The sequence below is a fragment of the Kogia breviceps genome, chromosome 2, assembly GCF_026419965.1.
Source record: "Kogia breviceps isolate mKogBre1 chromosome 2, mKogBre1 haplotype 1, whole genome shotgun sequence".
Taxonomy (NCBI): Eukaryota; Metazoa; Chordata; class Mammalia; order Artiodactyla; family Physeteridae; genus Kogia; species Kogia breviceps.
In genome coordinates this window covers 192561633-192581841 of record NC_081311.1, presented here as the reverse complement: position 1 = coordinate 192581841, position 20209 = coordinate 192561633, and the positions used below count along the sequence as shown (strand labels likewise).

General features: G+C 40.1%; 1 protein-coding gene across 45 annotated transcripts in view; it reads left to right on the top strand.

Annotated features, from left to right (window-relative positions):
- TRIP12 (thyroid hormone receptor interactor 12) overlaps positions 1 to 19652 on the top strand; it is a 142677-nt gene extending 123025 nt beyond the window's left edge. For 37 of the 45 annotated variants that reach the window (XM_067027102.1, XM_067027091.1, XM_067027087.1 and 34 more), the window contains 10 exons: positions 386 to 542; positions 1847 to 1945; positions 8961 to 9075; positions 9352 to 9506; positions 10500 to 10664; positions 13506 to 13670; positions 15220 to 15333; positions 17703 to 17797; positions 18253 to 18356; positions 19114 to 19652. In XM_067027102.1, coding sequence (XP_066883203.1) covers positions 386 to 542; positions 1847 to 1945; positions 8961 to 9075; positions 9352 to 9506; positions 10500 to 10664; positions 13506 to 13670; positions 15220 to 15333; positions 17703 to 17797; positions 18253 to 18356; positions 19114 to 19310 — 1366 coding nt within the window. In that variant the 3' untranslated portion in view covers positions 19311 to 19652. The remainder of the gene's footprint in view (positions 1 to 385; positions 543 to 1846; positions 1946 to 8960; positions 9076 to 9351; positions 9507 to 10499; positions 10665 to 13505; positions 13671 to 15219; positions 15334 to 17702; positions 17798 to 18252; positions 18357 to 19113) is intronic. The other 8 variants (XM_067027121.1, XM_067027119.1, XM_067027118.1 and 5 more) reach the window with 1 other exon arrangement.
- The last annotated feature ends 557 nt before the right edge of the window (positions 19653 to 20209 follow it).

The following is a 20209-nucleotide window of genomic DNA, read 5'->3' as shown; positions in this document are numbered from 1 at the left end:
ACCATTACTTGTGTGTAGGTGGAATGGGATGGGTTGGCAACCTGGTGTGGTGGTGATTATATTTTAAAATTTCGCCTTCACTAGTCATGTTATGCTTACTGAAGGCCATTGGGTAGATTAAAGATGACCTTGGATGGACTTGACTTTAATGGTTGAATTTCAGATTTCATAGTGAATGGCTGCTTAATGCATTATTACTTGATCACTTAAAAATTTCATGCAAGAATTATGAAAATTCTTCAAAATTAGTTGAGTAGACCATTTTTATTGGTTACATTATAATTATTAATCTGTATCATATCAAAAGTTGTTTCTAAGCTAGGGTTTTTTTTAATGGTTTCTGATTCTAATTCAGTTAATAAATTTATATTGCATCTTTTTACAGCCCGTTTTTCTTCCCTTTTGATACCCGGCAAATGCTTTTTTATGTAACTGCATTTGATCGGGACCGAGCAATGCAAAGATTACTTGATACCAACCCAGAAATCAACCAGTCTGATTCTCAAGATAGCAGAGTTGCACCTAGATTGGATAGAAAAAAGGTAAGTTTCTCCCCAAAATATTTAAAGATAAGTCATACTGATAATGGGAAAACCCGAAATGCGATGCATTTGATTATCCCTATTGGTTTAGGGGCTTATCTTAGTCACAGTTACCTCTTTGCTTATCTTCTTATCATATGTGTTAGCCATGTTTGCCTATCAGTCTCTTGGGGTCTCTTGGGATTCTTCTCTATTCTCCAGTAAGAGTCCTTCCCTCCCATCCCAGTTTCTGTAATGATTTCTACAATTTTTCTCTTTTAGTCTCCATAACTCTTGTGCCAAGGAAGACCCTTCTCTTCTTTCACTGAGACCTCCTTCCTTTTCTTTCTAAATTAAGAACTCTAACCATATTTCCCTTTTATAATTGATCCCTTTATGCAATAGGTAGAATTAATCAAATCCACATCATTCTCTTAGCAAATCACTGCAATTGGAAGAGACGAACAAAATCCTTGATATAGTGCGTGTCTCTATACCGGTCAGCCGCGTGTTGCTGACTGCATCTTCCTGTGCTTCTAATCCTGGCCCCACGGTGATCACTGTAAACCGGACAGCGCTGGCCCGTTCACATCTGAGTCTCGTCCTGCGCTTCGCACACTGCGCTGCCTTTTACTTAGCATGTCTTTGTTCATCTGCCGTTTTCTTGCTGAGGATTCTTATTCAAGTCTGTCTTCCTACAAACTTCTATCTCCAGAAGTCTCACAAAAACCATTAGTAATGGCTTAAAAAGGGGGAGTGGGAAGAATGAGAAGCAAAACAAAAGAACATTGTTCTTAAATCCTATCTTTATCGTTAGGGTTCCTCCGTAAACAAGGTGTAGGTAGAATTTGGAAAGCTATCAAGACCTTTCTCATCCCTGTGCATCTCATTAATAGATGTTTGCACTGGTGCTTGTAGGATCTCTGCCAGTCAGAGCCAGTAGGTTTCCAGCTCACCTGTCACCTCCACACCTATTTCTCCATCACCAAACTATAATAAATGTACCCAATGAGATTTCATGGAGCCACAGCCCTGAATTTCATTGATGTTTGAGAAGGTTACAGAGATCCTTTCTTCAACAACTTGAATTTTCTGAATTTGCCCTGGGCTCAAGCTAATAACCACACTCACATCTAGCTTTTCTTCATGTACAGCAGGATGCTGTCGATGTTTATAGCACTGCAGCTATGTCTTAAAACCTTTTCTGAGGTGTGCTTCTTTGTTAAGAAGTAATTTTTAATGATTGAATTGATTTTTTTTTTTTTTTTTTTTTTGCACTGAGAGAAATGCCACCTGTTTATCAAAGTTTGTACTTTCCTTTGCAGCGTACTGTGAACAGAGAGGAGCTGCTGAAACAAGCAGAGTCTGTGATGCAGGATCTCGGCAGCTCACGGGCCATGTTAGAAATTCAGTATGAAAATGAGGTGAGCTTATGAGGCTGTGTGGACTTGTGCTCTTGATAAGATGTCACTAGAGTTTCTTGGTCCTGTGAAATTCTAAAAGACGATTGGGAAATTTATCTCAAAACTTGAGATGTGCTGTGTTTTCTCTTGAATGATTTGTTCTAAGTTCTCCATTTTTCGAGGTTAAATTGCATAATAAAAGACGGGTTCTTTTTTTCCTGGCAGAAGAGCAAGTGTTTGTGTAATCTTTAGGTTTTATCAACCTAAAGTGAAAGGTTTTAAACATAACTTCCAAAATGTTTGAACTGCGTTTTTAAAAAAATCAGGTTTACTGAGATACAACTCGTATATCATAAATGCACACTTTTAAGATACACATTTCTAAGTGTTGACAAATGTATACAGTCTATAACCACAACTACATCAGGATAAAGAAAAATCCCATCACCACAAAACGTTCTCTTAGACCGTTTGGCAGTCAGTCCCCAGCCTTCATCCCCAATCCCTGGCAACCATTGATCTGTATTCTGTCCCTACAGTTTTGTCTTTGTACAGTATCATAATAAATGGAGTCATATAGTATGTAGCCATTTGTGTTACTCTGCTTTCACTTAGTGTAATGCTAATCCATGTTGTTGCATGTATCAGTTTGTTTCCTTTTATTGCTGAGTAATAGTAATAGTCCATTACATGGACATACCGTCATATGTTTACCTAACCATCAGTTGATGCACATTTGAGGTGTTTCCACTTTCTTAGCTCTTATGAGTAATGCTGCTGTGAACATTTGTGTACAAGTCTTCGTGTAGACATGTGTTTTCATTTCTCTTGGATAAAATACTTCAGGGTTGAATGGCTAAGTCTTTTGGTAAAGGTATGTTTTGACTTTATATGAAACACCAAAGCGTTTTCCAGAGTAACTGCCCCATTTTTCCTTCCCACCAGTAATGCAGTATGTGAATTTCAGTTGCTTCACATGCTTACCAAAACTTGGTTATTGCCAATCTTCGTAATTTTAGTTATTCTAGTGGATTTACTGTAGTTTTAATTTGCATTTCACTGATGCTTAATGATACTTAATGTATATCTTTTCATTTCTTATCTTCTTTGGAGGAAGTGTCCAGGAATTCTGCCCACTTTTTCATTGGGTTTTGTTTTATCAGAGTTTTTAGGAGTTCTTTATACATTCTGCATACAAGTTCTTTATGAGATAAGTGTTTTGCAAATGTTTTCTTTCAGCCTGTTGTTTATCTTTTCATTTCCTGATGAAATATCTTTGAAAGAGCAGAAGTTGTTAATTTTGATGAAATCCAGTTTATCAATTTTTTTCCTTTCTGGTTTATGCTTTTTGTATCCCAAGAAAATTTCCGTTAACCCATGGTCTCAAAGATCTTTTCTGATGTGTTTTTTTAGGAGTTGTATAGTTTTAGCTCTTATATTTAGGCCTGCGATCTGTTTTGAGTTTCGTTTTTTTTTTTTAAGCTGCGTTGGGTCTTTGTCGCTGCGCGCGGTGAGCGGGGGCTACTCTTCGTTGCGGTGCGCGGGCTTCTCATTGCGGTAGCGTCTCTTGTTGCCAAGCACAGGCTCTAAGGCGTGCAGGCTTCAGTAGGTGTGGCATGCAGGCTCAGTAGTTGTGGCGTACTGGGTTAGTTGCTCCACGGCATGTGGGATCTTCCTGGACCAAGGGATCAAACCCGTGTCCCCTGCATTGGCAGGCAGATTCTTAACCACTGCGCCACCAGGGAAGCCTCTCACAGGATGCTGATTAGGTTTGTGTTGAATCATGATCAGTTTGGGAGAGAGTTGATGTTTATGGTATTGAATCTTCCAAAGCGTGAACACAGTGTAGCCTTTCGCTGATTTAGGTCTTTAACTTCTCTCAGTATGCTTAATAACTGCAGTCTAGAGGTCTCTCGTGTACATGTTTTATTAAGTTCCTCCCAAATATTTCATGTTTTTTGATGGTTTTGAAAATAATATTGTTTTCTTTTCAATTTCCAGTTGCTGTTAGTTTGTAGAAATAAGTTTTCTTTGTTGACCTTGTTTTCTGTGACCTTGATAACTTAATTTTTGGTTCTAAAAATTTTTAATAGATCATTTAGGATTGTTGTAGATACGGGGCTTGGGCAACTTTTCTTTGAAGAGCAAGATGATAAATATTTCAGGCTTTGTGGACCATGTGGTCTTCTTCACAACTCCTCACTTCTGGCTTTGTAGCATGAAAGTGGCAGTACACAATACAAATGTGAACGAGCAGGGCTGTGTTCCAATAAAACTTTATTGATAGTCACTGAAATTTGAAGTCATATAATTTTCACACATTGTGAGATATTATTCAAGAATTTTTTCAACCGTTTAATATTGTAAAACCCATTCTTAGCCTATAGACTGTACAAAAACAGGCAGTAGGGCCTGAGCTGTAATTTGCTGTTCCATGTTGTAGACAGTCATGTCACCCATGAAAAAAGACAGCTTTACCTTCTTTCTAATCTTTGTCTTTTGTTTCTTTTGAGATGTTTCTAAATAGGCCAGTACACCAAAAGACTCAAAATAATGATTTTCTATATATTGACTCTGAAGTATTGAGTCTCCTGGGGATACTTTCCTTCCTCTTTCCCTTAATTTTTAAAAAATATTTATTTTATTTATTTATTATTTATTTGATTTATTTATTTTGGCTGTGCCAGGTCTTAGTTGTGGCACGTGGGATCTTTTTTTAGTTGCGGCATGAGGAATTCTTAGTTGCAGCATGCGAGCTTCTTTAGTTGTGGCATGCAAACTCTTAGCTGCAGCATGCATACAGGATCTAGTTCCCTGAGCAGGCATCGAACGCGGGTCCCCCGCATTGGGATCGTGGAGTCTTAACGCACTGGACCACCAGGGAAGTATCTTAATTTTTTTTTTTTTTTTAAGACAAAACTTAAGTTTTTGGACATCTGAAACGTATGGACATAACATTTCCAAATACTCCATTTACTTATTATTTATTTATAAAAGCCAACAACTCTGCCTCCCAGTTTTCTTATCTGTGAAGTGTGGGTTGTAGTACAGCCTCAGTTGTGACTGAGTTCATGTGGTGAAGAGTTAGAACCGTGCCTGGCTCATGGTGAGCACTGTGTGTATGTAGCAGTTTAATCTACAAAGCTATCTGTAGTTAAACAAGTAATTTTAATCATGACTTTGATTTTTCACTCATTTTCTTAAGCATTTTCTCCTCCTCATTAAGACTTTTGAATAGTTTAACAGTATTTAATCATCTAATTTAAAATTGTAAGTAGTTACGTACTAAGTATACAGAGTGCCAGGATCCAGGTTACGGCAGAGTTCCTGCATTCCCAGGATCACAGCATAGTTGGGGAGACACAGGACAAAGTGCGAATGGGTGTGGAAAGTGAGTGGTATAGGTACCAAGTGAATGAGCCTTTCAGATGAGGAGGCTGTCTCCGGAAAGAGAGTGGGGGGGAGTTAAGGAATCAAAGGATGTGGCTTGGACAGAGGATCAGGCTTGGTGGTGAACAGCAGAAGGGAGAGAAGCTCTGGAGGGGATGGGAGGCAGATGGAATGGAGGCTGGGTAAGAAGTTTGGGCCTTTTGAGTCTATACCCCAATCATGCCTGTTGCTCAGAGGTGCAGCTCTTATATGTTTACCTGTCCACATTTCTTACTCATGAAACTGTAAGACCTTTGCTATGGCCAGCTTGTTCTGCTCGGTTATTTAAACACACTTTTTCTACTTTGTTTTACTCCAACATATTTTTCTCTCTTCAGGAACGAATGTCTTTACTCTCTCACCCTCCATGCCCCTGTTCAGATCGCGTCTTACGTGAAACCTAAACTTAAGTTCAGAGTAGCCTCACGCTGATTGTTCCACAGGTCGGGGTTGAAATGCTCATACAGAAATCACAATTTTATGATTTTCACTGATGTGTCTTTCCTGATGACTCTGGAAAAAATTCTGTCAGCCAACTTCATTGAGGAAGGAGGGTTGGAGCGCTGGCTTTATGTGTGCTTAGGGCCTCGGGTTGTCAACCAGATGCAGCCTTACAAGTCAGCTGGCGGCTGTTAGGAAGCCTTTCTAACTAGCTCTAGAAGAATCCTGACCAAAATGTCAGAACAGAATGGGCTCCATTCTTGAATAGAGATGATTGGTAAGCCAGGGAGGAGCTAAGCCAGTCTCTGGGCTCAGCAAACCGCTAAAGGCCATTATCTGTCACACGGTACATGCCTCCAGGACGACGAGAGGTTAAGAGCATGGACTGGGGAGCCTGGTGCCGCCACCTACTACCTGTGTGAAGTCGGGCTAGTTATGTAAACTCCCCAGCACTAACCCAGCAAAGGGCATAAAGACGGTGCCTACCTCATTATGTTGTTTAAGTGATTAAATGCTAAAATGTGTAAAACACAACATTATCTGTCACATGGTATCTGCTAGTATGTAAGCATTAGCTTTTGAAAGAGAAAGACTTTGAAAGTTTCAAATAACACAAGTTGTCAGACTTTTTTGTTTTTCTGTGTTTGTTTCTAGAACTTTATGCTTTTCCTTCCTTTTGGAAGACATTTTCCTCTACCCTTCTAGGTTCTTTTGGCTGGTCACAGGAAGTCTGAGTAACCAAAATGGCCAAAGCCCTCATCTTAAATACTGTCTTCAGCCAAAGACAAAAGAGGATGTTGGGGGTAGTGGTTTGGGACTTCAGAGGTGGGGAGGAAGGCAGTCCACATGGAGCAAATGTTTGGTAAACAAATATTTGCCAGGCCAGGCAGAGACTATGAGACACGAGTGGACTCTGATCCCTAAGCCCTGTTTTCCTCCCACCACCCCTAGCCCACATTCTTTGCAGATACCTCTGGTGTGGGAACCGGCCCTTTATCTAAATTCTTTTAGGCAGTTAGAGAGTAGGTCAAAGTTTCTTCCTGAGTCTTTTGGGCCTTGATTGTTTTCAGCTGTAAATAATCCGCATGCTGAAAAGACATTTTGGGCTGGCAAATTTTGTATCTCCTCATTCCTTTAAAAACAAATGAAGCAAAACCACAGTACCTACCTTTTTTTTTTTTTTTAAGGGAGTGGCTGGGTAGGATGAAGATCCCTGGAAGGGTCAGGCCTATCTACAGGGTTGCTGGCCAGCCCAGTGCAGGGGTGACTCGCCAGAGCACGTGTGACCTGGTCCTTCCACCCTCACAGAGGCTTTCTGGGATGAAAGTGTATACAGTTTTGCCCATGTCACTTAATAAGTTAAGTCTGTTTTACTGTTAGCAATAACAGTATTTGGATGAAGGAAATAGGCTGATCTAATCTATGATTTCTGTTTAGCCTGGGATAATTATGCTAAAAGGAGCTAGGATTAACTGGCTTTAAAGCACCATCTGGTGGATACCAGGTGTTACTGCACTTTTTTTCTTTTCTTCTTTCTCTACCTTCCTCCCAGGCTCACGAGTGAGTGGAGAACAAAATACACAAAGTCCTTACTGTCATGGAGCTTTCAGTTTGGGGAGGCCGATACACACACACACTCTCACTCACTCATGTACATGTATATGTAGGATGTGTGCTGAAGAACTAAAGCAAAATAAGAAGATAGAGCATGATGGGGAGAGGATGGGGTGGAATGAGGTGACATTTGAGCAGTAGTCATTACTATCTAGGGGAAGGACTATCTCTTAGCAAAAGAAAAGGGAAGCAAAAGCCCTGAGGCAGAATTCCCTGCCCGTTGAAGGATGACAGTGGCTAGAAATAGGAGTTAAGGAATCACATAGGACACCCAGGCCGAGCTAAGAATTTGAGCTTTTGCGTGAACGAGGACGGGGAGCCTTTGGAGGGTGTGGAGGAATGATGTGAACTCAGGTTGTATGAGGATCACTGTCACGCCATGAGAGTAGCACATGAGGTGTGGAGAGCGCCATTGCAGAGACCACTCAGGAGCCTCTAGCACTGGGCCAGATAAGAGGTGCTGTGGTGACCAGTTTGGAACATATCTTGAAGGCGGGGCTTACGGTGTTTAATGATGGGTTGTTACGTGGGGCGCCAGAAAGGGAAGCATCACGGGTGGCTCCAAGGCTTTGGTTGCAGCAGGAGGTGAATGCTGATGCCAGTTGCAGCTGTGGAGTACTGACAGAGACGTGGAGCTGGGTCTAGAAAGCTTCGCCAGACCCAAGCAGGTCATTGTTTGGAAAGTTACGGTTAACCGTTTTATGGACGACATCAAAGTACATCTTTACTTTAAGCTAGTGGGGAAAGTAACTGTGTTAATGGTGAAATAATACCCGTTATTTACAAGTAGTCAGTAAGTGAAATATAACCTTCCTGACAGGACTGTGGTTAGATTAAGCTTATAAACTATGGAATTAACTTATCTTTAGTTGCATGTCTAATTTATGGTGTGAGCTGATAGGACCTGGGTAGAACATGAAGGAATAACTGTGGGTGCTGGTGTGGGTTCAGACATTCCTCTTTTTGTGTTTTATTCACCAAACCTCTGTTAAATGGCTGATGTTTGCCCAGGCACTACAATGGATACAAGGTGAATTAAAGTTACCCCTAAGTGAGGTATGCAAGCATGTTATGAAATCATGGTAGTCTCATGTGGTGAGTGCTTAAGTAGCCAAAATGTAAGTTCTGAAAAAGAAGCAAAGTAACTGCTTGGGCAGATAAAGAGGCTTCTCCTAAGGAGTGGACATTTGAGCTGGTTCCAGGGGAACAGTTCACCAAAGAGAGAATGGGAAAGAAATCCATTCCAGACAGTGCCATCTGTTCCCTGAGGGCACGGTATATAGCTGCAAGGGTACTCTTATTAGTATATGAGTTTGAACCATACAATTAAAATGTTGGGGCCACAGGAAGCAGGACATAGTAAAGGGTTGCTAGTTCTCATTCCAGGTGACCTGTACTGAGGCAAGGCGATCAGGACAGTTCGGGAAATAATCTCTAACACATTCTGGTAAACAGTTGCTATTAGTATCCATTGCCAAAAGGTTGGCAGGTTAAAAAAAAAAGGGAGCACAGATTCTAAAATTTAACTTGTCCTACTTCTGTTCCTCTGTAGGTTGGCACAGGTCTGGGGCCTACACTGGAGTTTTATGCACTTGTATCTCAGGAACTACAGAGAGCTGACTTGGGTCTCTGGAGAGGGGAAGAAGTAACTCTTAGCAATCCAAAAGGTAATACTCATCTGTGACTAAGTCACTTTGTTACTCAGTTCAGGTAAAGGGCCCTTACAATTCATTGTATATATTTAACTTACAGTAGAGGGCCTGGCTCTCTGACCTAATTTCTTTTCACCTTTGTTTTCTCATTTGTCAAATTTCTAGAGGACTTCAGTCTGTGATCTGCTATCTGATTTTGAGAATACTGAATTTCTTAAATGTTCTTAATTACCGGGTCTGTCTCGTTTTGGGAAATAGCATCTAAAGTTTGGTGATTTACTCATTTTATAGGAAGCCAAGAAGGGACCAAGTATATTCAAAACCTCCAAGGCCTGTTTGCGCTTCCCTTTGGTAGGACAGCTAAGCCAGCTCATATCGCAAAAGTTAAGATGAAGTTTCGCTTCTTAGGAAAATTAATGGCCAAGGCTATCATGGATTTCAGATTGGTAAGTATAGAATTACCTTTTTTTTCTACAATTTTTTTGTACCTGTGTTCTATGATGGTACCTTAATCCCCTGCATTTAATGTTATATTTTAAAACACTGCTTCACAAATCTTGATGTGCACATGAATTGCTTGGAGAATTTATTTTAAAAGCCAATTTTGATTCAGCAGTTCATGGGTCAGGCCCAGGTTTCCACATTTTCTTACCAGCATTCAGGTGATACCCAAGTGCCAGTCTGTGGACCATTCCTTTAGTAGCAAGGGTTCAAAGATATATTTTTAAGTGTTTGAATTAGATTTTTAATTCAGTAGGAAAAGCATGAGCGTGTGGCTAAACTGCAGTAAATTTCCATTAACGTGCAGGAGTGAAAACAACCCAAGAAATTAGTATTCACAGAGAGGTTTGAATGTTTCTGGACTTTGCTTCATTTTTTTCTTCTCATATTTTCTGAGATACTTTGTCATTATGTGTAAGACGTTTTCATCTGATGTCAGATTCAGAAGCTTACAATCTCACTGTTGTTGAAAGAATGTGCTGTTAATCAGTTATTTTTGAAGTTCCATTTTTTCATTTTAGTTATAACTAATTGGTCTTTTACATTCTTCCTTCCGAATATGCAATAATACAGACTGAAGTGGAATTAAGTTCACTTGGTCCAAAATTGAGTAAGACTCCTCTAAACATCTCTTGGTGTTGAGGTCCTTGTGGAGAATGTATGTCCATCATTGAAAACTTACTCTTTAGGGCCAGTGTGTCAATAGGAATCTTCAGTATTCTAATTTTTATTTATTTATTTTTTTAACAGTATCGGCCCCAGATTGAGTTTAAATGGGGACAGTTTCATGTACTGAGAGAAACAGTTCTTTAAATATGTTTTTTCCCCCTGGGGATTACTTGACCTTTTAAAATGACCTCTTGAAGTGTCACTTAAAGAATTGAGGCAGTGCTAGAAGCTTGGTGTGACTGTTGTGATATTTGCACCTTCTCTTTCAGGTGGACCTTCCCCTGGGCTTACCTTTTTATAAATGGATGCTGCGGCAAGAAACTTCGCTGACGTCACACGATTTGTTTGACATTGACCCAGTTGTAGCCAGATCAGTGTATCACCTAGAAGACATTGTCAGACAGAAGAAAAGACTTGAACAAGATAAATCCCAGGTAGGCTTAGAAAATGAGACAGTCAAGTGGATCAGTTTCTTCTCGTAGAAAGATGAGTTCTTTAGTATTTGGTCCAGTTATTATTTTATATTGGAAGAGTTTAAATTTTTATTATAATAACTGAAGCATATGATCTTACAGTTGGTAAGATGACCTGTAATAACAGCAGGTGTTGAACAGACAGCTTGACCAGCAAATAAAATACATCCCTAACTAAAACCATAGGGCTCTTGTTTATTACATTTTAGATGGACATTATGTATCTGGGCAGATACTCTATCATACTGAGTTCTTTTAGTAAGCATTTGAATCAATAAGGCTATTCACAGGACAGATTGATTTTCCAGAAAGATGGCTTAATTTAGGAACAGTTCATCTGTTTCTAGAGAGATCTCGGGAAGATATTTTTAAAGGTCATGATAGGTATCACTTTCTTGGTAACATCAGTTAAGGTTTCTCTGTTAGATCTCATGGGTAATCTTGATCTTTAAATCATTAATGTATATTCTTTATACATTAACAAAATTAAATCATTTGAGAATAACAGTGGTTCTGTGTCTGACATTGGAAGAAGACAAAGTTGTATTTTTTAAAAAGTGGCATAGAGTCAGACATCTTGTATGGGGGCAGGTAACATGGACCAGTGTTAAATCAACTCCCATTTTATAAATAATGTAAAATAAGAATAGAGATTTAAGATTCTGTAGCTAGAAAAAGTGTCACATCTCTTAATAAGATAGAGAGGAGCTTATAGTAGATGGGGTTTTTAGAATACTTCTTGTCGGGGAAGGAGCTAATTTGTAAGAAAATTAATTTTATCTCCCATATTGATTGGTAATTATTAATGGTAATTTGGGGGTAAATGTTTATTAAGAGAAATCGGTGTTTAAAGAAGCCAGGTCCCTCTTTTCCATATAAAAAAACTGTTGTCTTCGGATTTTTAGTAAGGTTTATGCTTACCGACTTTAAGGTTTAAATTTTAAACTACTATCGTCTTATTTAAGATCATCTCTTCGGAAAATAACGCGAACACCACCACAAACAGCCCCACCCGCTCCAGATACAGTACAGCTCATGACGCTCTTCCACGAACCTTGCGTGTATTCATTCACTTAACCTGCTGTGAGATTTAGATATTCCCGTTACCCCTACTTTACACATGAGAGAAACCCAAGGCCAGATGGTTGAGTAACCTGCCCAAGGTGTCACATACCTAGAACACCGGCGAGCTGGAACTGAAACCCAGGCTGTCTGCTCTGGAGTGCACACTCCGACAGCTTTTGCAAGCTCTCTTACTTACCCTTGTCTCCAGTGCAGTATGCTGCCACAGTTCTCTTCCTCAAAGCTTTTGAGGTTTGTTCTTCTAATCGTTATTATTCCCGATGTTACCAGTTTAAAAATATAAAATCCATAGCACAGAAACCACACTCTCTCAGAAGCTTGCAACTGGAACATGAGGACTGGTAGGTAGTATTGTCAAACACCTCACCTCATTATTTGTAAAGCATTCAGGTGGAGCAAGTTGTCCTGGCTGAGTTTCCACTGGGCAGTTTAAATTCTTGGAAGGCACATGGAAAATGGGCTAAAACTTAGCTTTCAATTTAACGTGTAAGGTCTAGAGAAACAAACAGCTAATTCCTTTTAAACATCTCAAAGACATATTGTATATTCTAGATTCCTATCCATGATAGCATTTTGGAGAGCTTTCCAGTCAGAGAACGTTAGAATGGAGAGTTTAAGTCCTTTTGCTGAACAATATTACAAATGTAAAATGAAAAGTCTTTCTTTGTGTGTCATCCAATGATGTACCCGAAACTGAGAGAGACCTAAACATGTGTTTCTGCAGAGTAAAAATTCTCAACAATGTATTTTACCTTAACCCTAACCCTCCTCTGTGTTTTGAATTATCTGTAATCCTACACAGCTTTCACTTTCCCTTTAAAAAATGACTGTTAACCAGAACTTCGTAGCCTTTTTTTTGTTTAAATGCTTTTCTGCACTTTGACTGTTTAGCCTTTAGGAATTTCATACTTGGAGGCATCTTTAATTCGGAAAGTCCATTTACCTTCTTTCTCCTATACTGGATACCTTCATTTTCAGATAGAATTTGCAGTTTTGTATGTTGGTCTTTGATTCAGAAATTATATTTTATATAAGCCTTTCATGATCTTAAACATTTTTAAAAGTGAATAATACAAACTTTTTAATATTTGTCTTCAGAGTAGGAGTTGACTTTTCTTAGGGATTTCCTAGAACCTTTTTTCATCCCACTGTTGCTGTATGAATACAAATTTGTTAATGCTGGGCCCACAGTAATCGAATGAAGAATTTCTGGGTAATCTTTAGACTTGAGCTTGCAGAGAAAAAATGTTAATTATTTATACTAGATAGTGCATTATTTGTATTTACGATTTCCTAACTGCACTGTATTACTCAGTATTTGCTATATACATGTATTGGATTCATTAAGATTAGCCTAGAATTTATAAAAAGTTTGTCTGGCTCTATAGACCCTACCCTCTTAAATTGACCACTGTGCAAATTATTATGGCTTTTCTGTGAAATCCGATTGAATATGGTCAGATTGAGTAGCGGACGTCGCATTATGGAGGAGCACTCGGGCAATCTTGTTTCCTCATATAAAAATAATTGAAGTGTTTGAGATTATTTCCTTTGTGATCTCAGTGACTTATTTTTGTGTAGATTATGACCAAAAAAGAAAGAAAAAAATAAGCTAAGAGCTAAGGGAACCCATAAAATTTATTAGCATATCTTTTATTTCATAAACACAAACATAACTGACTGAATTACTGGCCTTGACCCCCCGCCCCCTTTTTTTAGACCAAAGAGAGTCTGCAGGACGCATTAGAAACCCTGACTATGAACGGCTGCTCAGTCGAAGATTTAGGGTTGGATTTCACTCTGCCGGGGTTTCCCAACATCGAGCTGAAGAAAGGAGGAAAGGATATACCGGTCACCATCCACAATCTGGAGGAGTATCTAAGAGTATGTACTCTCAGCACCCCCTGGGGCGAAGGCCAGCTGTGGCCATGCGGGGCTGGGCCCCGGGGGGACTGCTTTGAGGGGGCGGGAAGGGAGGGTCCAGTGCACAGCTGCTGTGCAGCCTGGTGTGAGACCTTTGACGCCCGGGATCGCTGCACGAAGTCCACTTCTTCTGACCTTTGCTTCTGTTTGCTCTTGAGAGAACATGTCAGATATCTCGCAGTACCTTCTATAACCTTGAACTCTCTTCAAGCTTGAATACTATCTAATAACATCTCATTTTCTTAGTTTGAAGAAATCAGTGAAAAGCAGCCATCCCTTGTGTTGTCACTAAACTGCATTTCTACCTTTCTATCAAGCCACCTAACTTGACCTGATAGCCTTTAATGCTGTCCACGCATGCGCGTGCGCACACATTTATGGGTTTGGTGAGGCCTTTCATGATCCTTGACCATATTTGTTAAGTTAAGGAAAACAATTTTGTACTGAATACAAATTATGTTTTAGACTATAACCTATGTAAGTCTTCACTATCACTACTTTTGGAAAAGTTTCTTTTGGTTTTTTCCTGACTGAATGGAAAGAGCATTGGGTTCCAGACAAAATACCACCTATACATACCTCCTAGACCTGACTTCTCCACTAATTTACTGTGGGATTTTAGATAGAACCTCTGGAAAATTTCAGCTCCAGTTTCTTCATCAGTTTGAGAGGAGAAGATAGCAGAGGACCTCTGTTATTTCGTATGTGCCTTAACAGTTCTGTGATTCCTAAGGAATTCCTCTAACAGTCAGTAGGGCTGTGTTCTCCTACTACCTACTTTGAGAAAACTAATCTTTCAGCTTACTAGTAAATGATGAGTTAACTCCAAACTAGGTTCTCTGAAAATATTTGTAATAATGCTTGTGTTTTTCTGTCAACAAAACGCTGTTGTTCTCATTTTTATCTGAGTAGGTCCTCTATTTCTGAACCCCAAGGGTTAGCCAAAGTCATTGATGACTAGGAGATGTTGGACCAATAACATGCTTTCTGTGACCCTTCAGTTTCATGTGACTGCATTCCAGAGTTTACCTTTTTCTAAGTGGAGGCACATACTGCAGAAGGATTGGGCTCTAAGAACTTAACAGGATTTAGAACTAAAAATTGCACATTAAAAGTTAAAAACACTTAACAGTTGGTAATGGTGATTCTTGAAACGTTATCTTTAATTCTCAATAACATTTTATCCTCTTCGGAAGTTTCATCTGCTTCTCATCTGGTAAGGTAAAGTATAATTCATAGGGATTTTATGTATTGATAAATGAATTTTAAAACACACTAAATATACTAATTTATAACACACATGACATTTTTTACATTTTCTTCTTGGCCAGACCCTGAATTAGAAGTTGCCCTGACTTGTCTTTTACTTAGGTAATTTCCCGGGAGATATTTTAAAGACTTTTTTTTTTAAAGTGATCAGGAAGGATGTTTCACTGTAGTTTGCCAAATATTATATAGGAAAGAAATTTGAAATCTTGTCGCAGGTTTTGAAAGAGTTTTCTTTTTGCAGCTGGTTATATTCTGGGCACTAAATGAAGGCGTTTCCAGGCAGTTTGATTCATTCAGAGATGGATTTGAATCAGTCTTCCCACTCAGCCACCTTCAGTACTTCTATCCGGAAGAAGTGAGTAGCTTGTGTGTAAAAGAAATGGTCATCTCTAGTTCTGTACCTATAATGATCTTAGTGGGGTCTCTCTGTGCTATTTAGTCAAAGACCCCATTGTTGCAAACAAAAAGGTAGACGGTTGGGTGTGGTGGTGGGGTGGATGTTTGGGAAAGATGAGGTCATTTCCTGAGTGAGGAAGAATATTAAATATAGTGTATTAAATATAATGTATAGCATATATAAATAAGTATTAAATATGGTATAAATAATAGAGCGTGGGATCCATGTGTGATTGAGTAAGCATAGCATTCTGCTTTTCTTTTTGTTTTTTTTTTTTTTGGGGGGGGGCTGTGTTGCGTCTTTGTTGCTGTGCACGGGTTTTCTCTAGTTGCGGCAAGCAGGGGCTACTCTTTGTTGTGGTGTGCTGGCTTCTCATTGTGGTGGCTTCTCTTGTTGTAGAGCGTGGGCTTCAGTAGTTGTGGCACGCAGGTTCAGTAGTTGTGGCGCACGGGCTCTAGAGCGCAGGCTCAGTAGTGGTGGCGCGCGGGCTTAGTTGCTCCGCGGCATGTGGGATCTTCCCGGACCGGGGCTCGAACCCGTGTCCCCTGAATTGGCAGGCGGATTCTTAACCACTGTGCCAACAGGGAAGTCCCAAGCATAGCATTCTTGTCAGCTGACCCTCAATGCTGCTTGGTGGAGAGTGGGACTTGGGTTTCTGTACACCTGTGGCTGGCGGGGAGAGCCATGGGTCCATAGTAATGAAAGTGACACCGGGGAGGTTACTTGTTGTTTTTATTTTTATTTTTTATCTTTTTAATTTTTTAATTTTTTATTTTAATTTTATTTATTTATTTATTTATTTATTTATTTGTTTTTTGTGGTATGCGGGCCTCTCACTGTTGTGGCCTCTCCCGTTGCGGAGAACAGGCTCCGGACGCGCAGGTCTAGCGGCCATGGCTCATGGGCTTAGTTGCTCCGTGGCATGTGGGATCTTCCCGGACCGGGGCACGAACCCGTGTCTCCTGCATCGGCAGGCGGATTCTCAACCACTGCGCCACCAGGGAAGCCCTACTTGTTGTTTTTAAACTAAACTTTCTGGATTCGCTGAGATGTTGATTGTTTCATGAGCGACGTTAGTCCTTGAAGTTTTAAGGAAATGTTGCAAATTATCTAGTTGCCAAATCCGGAGAACACTTGTGAGAATGGAGTTAACGAGTTTATGTGCATAATTTTTTTCCAGCCATCTTTACTTAAAGTGCAACAAGAATCTCAGAAAACTACTCACTGATAGTGAGATGCCATAGAAAGGGTCTGGAAGGTGTTTGGTTTCCCCAGGTTGGAAACCTTTTTGTTTCTTTTTTGAGTACTAGCTTTAGACTACACCTTTATTACTGGCTGAATCTGGAAATCTTTAAATGACTTAGCATTTTCATCTCAATTATTATTTTTATGTCCACTTTGATTTGCTACTTATTAAAACATGTGGTGTACCTGGCACTTTTAGGCACTAGTGTCACCTGGAATTGCAAACAGCCAAGTGTTCCTTTTGGAATTGGATCCTGGTCCCCACTACTTAGCTGTGTGACCTTACCCAGGTTGTCCTATCTGAGCTGACTGGCTCTTTCATAAGGTTGAGATAACCTCTCTCTTACTGAACAAGATACATAAAGTACCTGACAGTGAGTGACACATAGTAGGTACCAAGTTTCACATATGCTCCAAATGGATTTTCTCAGAGTATACGAGTCATCTTGCAAATGGGCAGTCTACCAGGTGAGAGGTGGTTTAATTGGAAACTCATGTTAGATTTTCCAAGGACACACAGGCATTTTTTTGCTTTCTAATATCTGTTCTGTAATGACTAGCTTGGTCCCAGACAACCATATGGCACAGAAGTGCCTTTCTTCGCAAAGTGGGAAAACCTACCCATTTGCTGTGTCTCAGTTCAGCTCTCCTCTCTCACTTCTCTCTCCAGCTCACTGTTCTCTCTCTTGGCTTCCGTTATGGTGTGCCCTTGTGTTTCTAAAAGCCAGGATTTATAAAATCTCCCTGGTTAGAAGTAGATATCGAGTTAAAGCCTCTAAGAAATGAGAAGAATTAGGAGAACTTCAATTAAGGGTTGGTCTCAGGTATGTTTTGTCTTAGATTAAAGGCTCCCTAGAACCTAGTTCATGCAAATGGGCAGGGCACCTGTTCATGTCAGCTGAAGAAGAGCTTGAATCTGTAAATATATTAGAAGAGCACATTGTATAAAGAGTACCAAGCTGAAGTTTCTGGGCTTCTGTAGACCTTCATATTGGCATGCCACAGAACAGAACGTGTGTGTGTTTTCAGTCAGTTACACAGCTGTGTCCTTAGTAATTTGTTGCCCGTGTTTAAACACACAGCTGGATCAGCTCCTGTGTGGCAGTAAAGCAGACACTTGGGATGCAAAGACACTGATGGAATGCTGCAGGCCAGATCATGGTTATACCCATGACAGGTAGGTCCTGGGCTCTGCCAGTTTTCAGGTACACACACATATATATACATTTTAAAAGTTGTTTACTTATTAAAGGAGGCTTTCTAATATTTTGGCTTCATTTCTCTCAAGACTGCAACTTTAGGACCGAAAGGGTTTTTTGGGTTTTTTGCCCCAAGTATTTCTGTGAAAATGGGCGGGAGGAGGAAAGGTGGGGAATCCCACTGTGACCCCATTACCCATTTTTACGTATAGTAAAGTGGAAATATCTGTACAGTCTCAGACAGGTCTTATTTATTACAATAGTAATCATTCCACTTGAATTCCAACTGTAACAACAGAAACATATTTGAGTGCATTACAATGTGAATTCATCTGTAGTCATATTTACATTTGATAGTCTCTAGCTAATTGTGAGAGTCAAAACTGTATTTTAATACGATGAAGTAACTCTGGTGTATTTATTTCTCTTGTAGTCGGGCTGTGAAGTTCTTGTTTGAGATTCTCAGTAGCTTTGATAATGAGCAGCAGAGGTTGTTCCTCCAGTTTGTGACAGGTAGCCCGAGGTTGCCTGTTGGAGGTGGGTACAGCTGTTGATTTATTGTAGCTATGAGTTGAGTGAGTGAGTGAGTGAGTGTGTGAGTGTGAGTGAGTGAGAGAGAGAGGGCGGGGGCAGAGAACGCACGCAAAGCTTCAGTGCCAACAGCAGGATCTTCTTTATTTGACCTTGAGTGCCTCTTAGTTATTTCAATATCATAATGTTTCTAAGTTTTCAGTTTGTTCCGCAGTGTGTTAAGGGATATCCCTGGCAGGACAATTCATAGGAATTGACTTAAACACACTGAAGTAGGACTACTTATGTACATGTAATGCTGCTTCTCTACATAAAATTCAAATTCTCAGACATATGTACATTATAAACCCTTAGATGGCTTAGATGAAAAGGCATTCCAAAGTCTGTTTTTTTCAGAAATGAATCCTAATATGAGTTGAATTGGCGCTCTTTTAAAAGCATAAGGGAAGCGTGAAGAACTGTTTGCCTCATGTTATTCAATGACTTTTGATGGTAAATAAAGCACATACTAGGTTCCGTACACTCGATATACCTTAAATGGGTAGAGTTCGTTGCCCAGCAGGAAAGAGGACCTCTGTGTGTGGTAATGCTGTGCAGCAGAGTGTAGTGTGTTTCTGATGGGGGCAGGTAAGAAAGGGCACGTTTACTTGCGCTTCCAGACCCATTCTCCTCACGGATGAGAGACGGGTTTCCCTAAGCCAGCTGGCGGGCGTCCCGTAAACTTGCCAAGTTCCTCTGTCCTCCTTTCTTCCCTCTTCATCAGGCTTCCGGAGCTTGAATCCACCTTTGACAATTGTCCGGAAGACCTTCGAATCAACAGAGAACCCAGATGACTTCCTGCCCTCCGTAATGACCTGTGTGAACTATCTTAAGTTGCCGGACTATTCGAGCATCGAGATAATGAGAGAAAAGCTGTTGATGGCAGCGAGGGAAGGGCAGCAGTCGTTCCATCTTTCCTGATCACAACGAGAAGCGCAGTGTCTGCCTGTTACAGCAAAAGAGAAAAATCATGATTTCTTTTCTAAATGTATCACCCGAGTCAAGGAAACATGTTACGCCTTCTTGTTGTAGGAAAACGGCTTGCAGATTATAAAAGAGAGACTTGGTTCCTATTCATTAATGGCCCCATGGACTTAAAGTGATCAGGCCCTAAAACGTTGTTGTGATGAGGTTTCTTTAGCAAGTTCTTGTTTAAATTATCATTTATTTGACGAGTGAAGTTTTTAACTTGCTTTGCTGTGTGAAATTTAAAAAAGGGATGTTTTTCCAGGCTGAAACAATAAATGTCGCTGTGCAGTTTAATTCTGGGCTGTGTGTATCCATCTAGCTAAGTCTGCAGTTTTGTTTCCTCCAAAGACAACTCTTGTACATAAGTACAGAAATTAAAGCTCCCGTGTATTTGACAAATACGGTTTAGTAGGTGAGCTCTGTGTGCTTCTCGCTTCCCTTGAGTTTCCCCGCCCGGATCGGCGAGCTGTCTGTGCCGCTCACACAGGTTTTTTGTATACAAAACCCACAGTTGGTACTTCGTCAGCCATGGGCTTTCGTTGTTCCCTGTTCTCTCTCAAATTAAGATATAATTTAAAATTCATGGAATTGAAATATGTTGTCGATATAATTCAGCCTTTGTAACTAGGTAGCCTTTTCTTATAGCTTAGTTTTAATATAGTTGTAGGGTATCACTGGCCTTGTACCAGGGACGCACTAGGACTGTTTACATGGTGATTCTGGCAACCGCCGCCTCTGTAATGGAGGCAAGGAGAGCTCATTCGTTTCTTTTGTGTAGGTTAAAAAGTCTGCAGCTTAGGCTGGCCAATATTTATTATTCTGTGGCCAGAGCATTTTGAATTGATGTATAC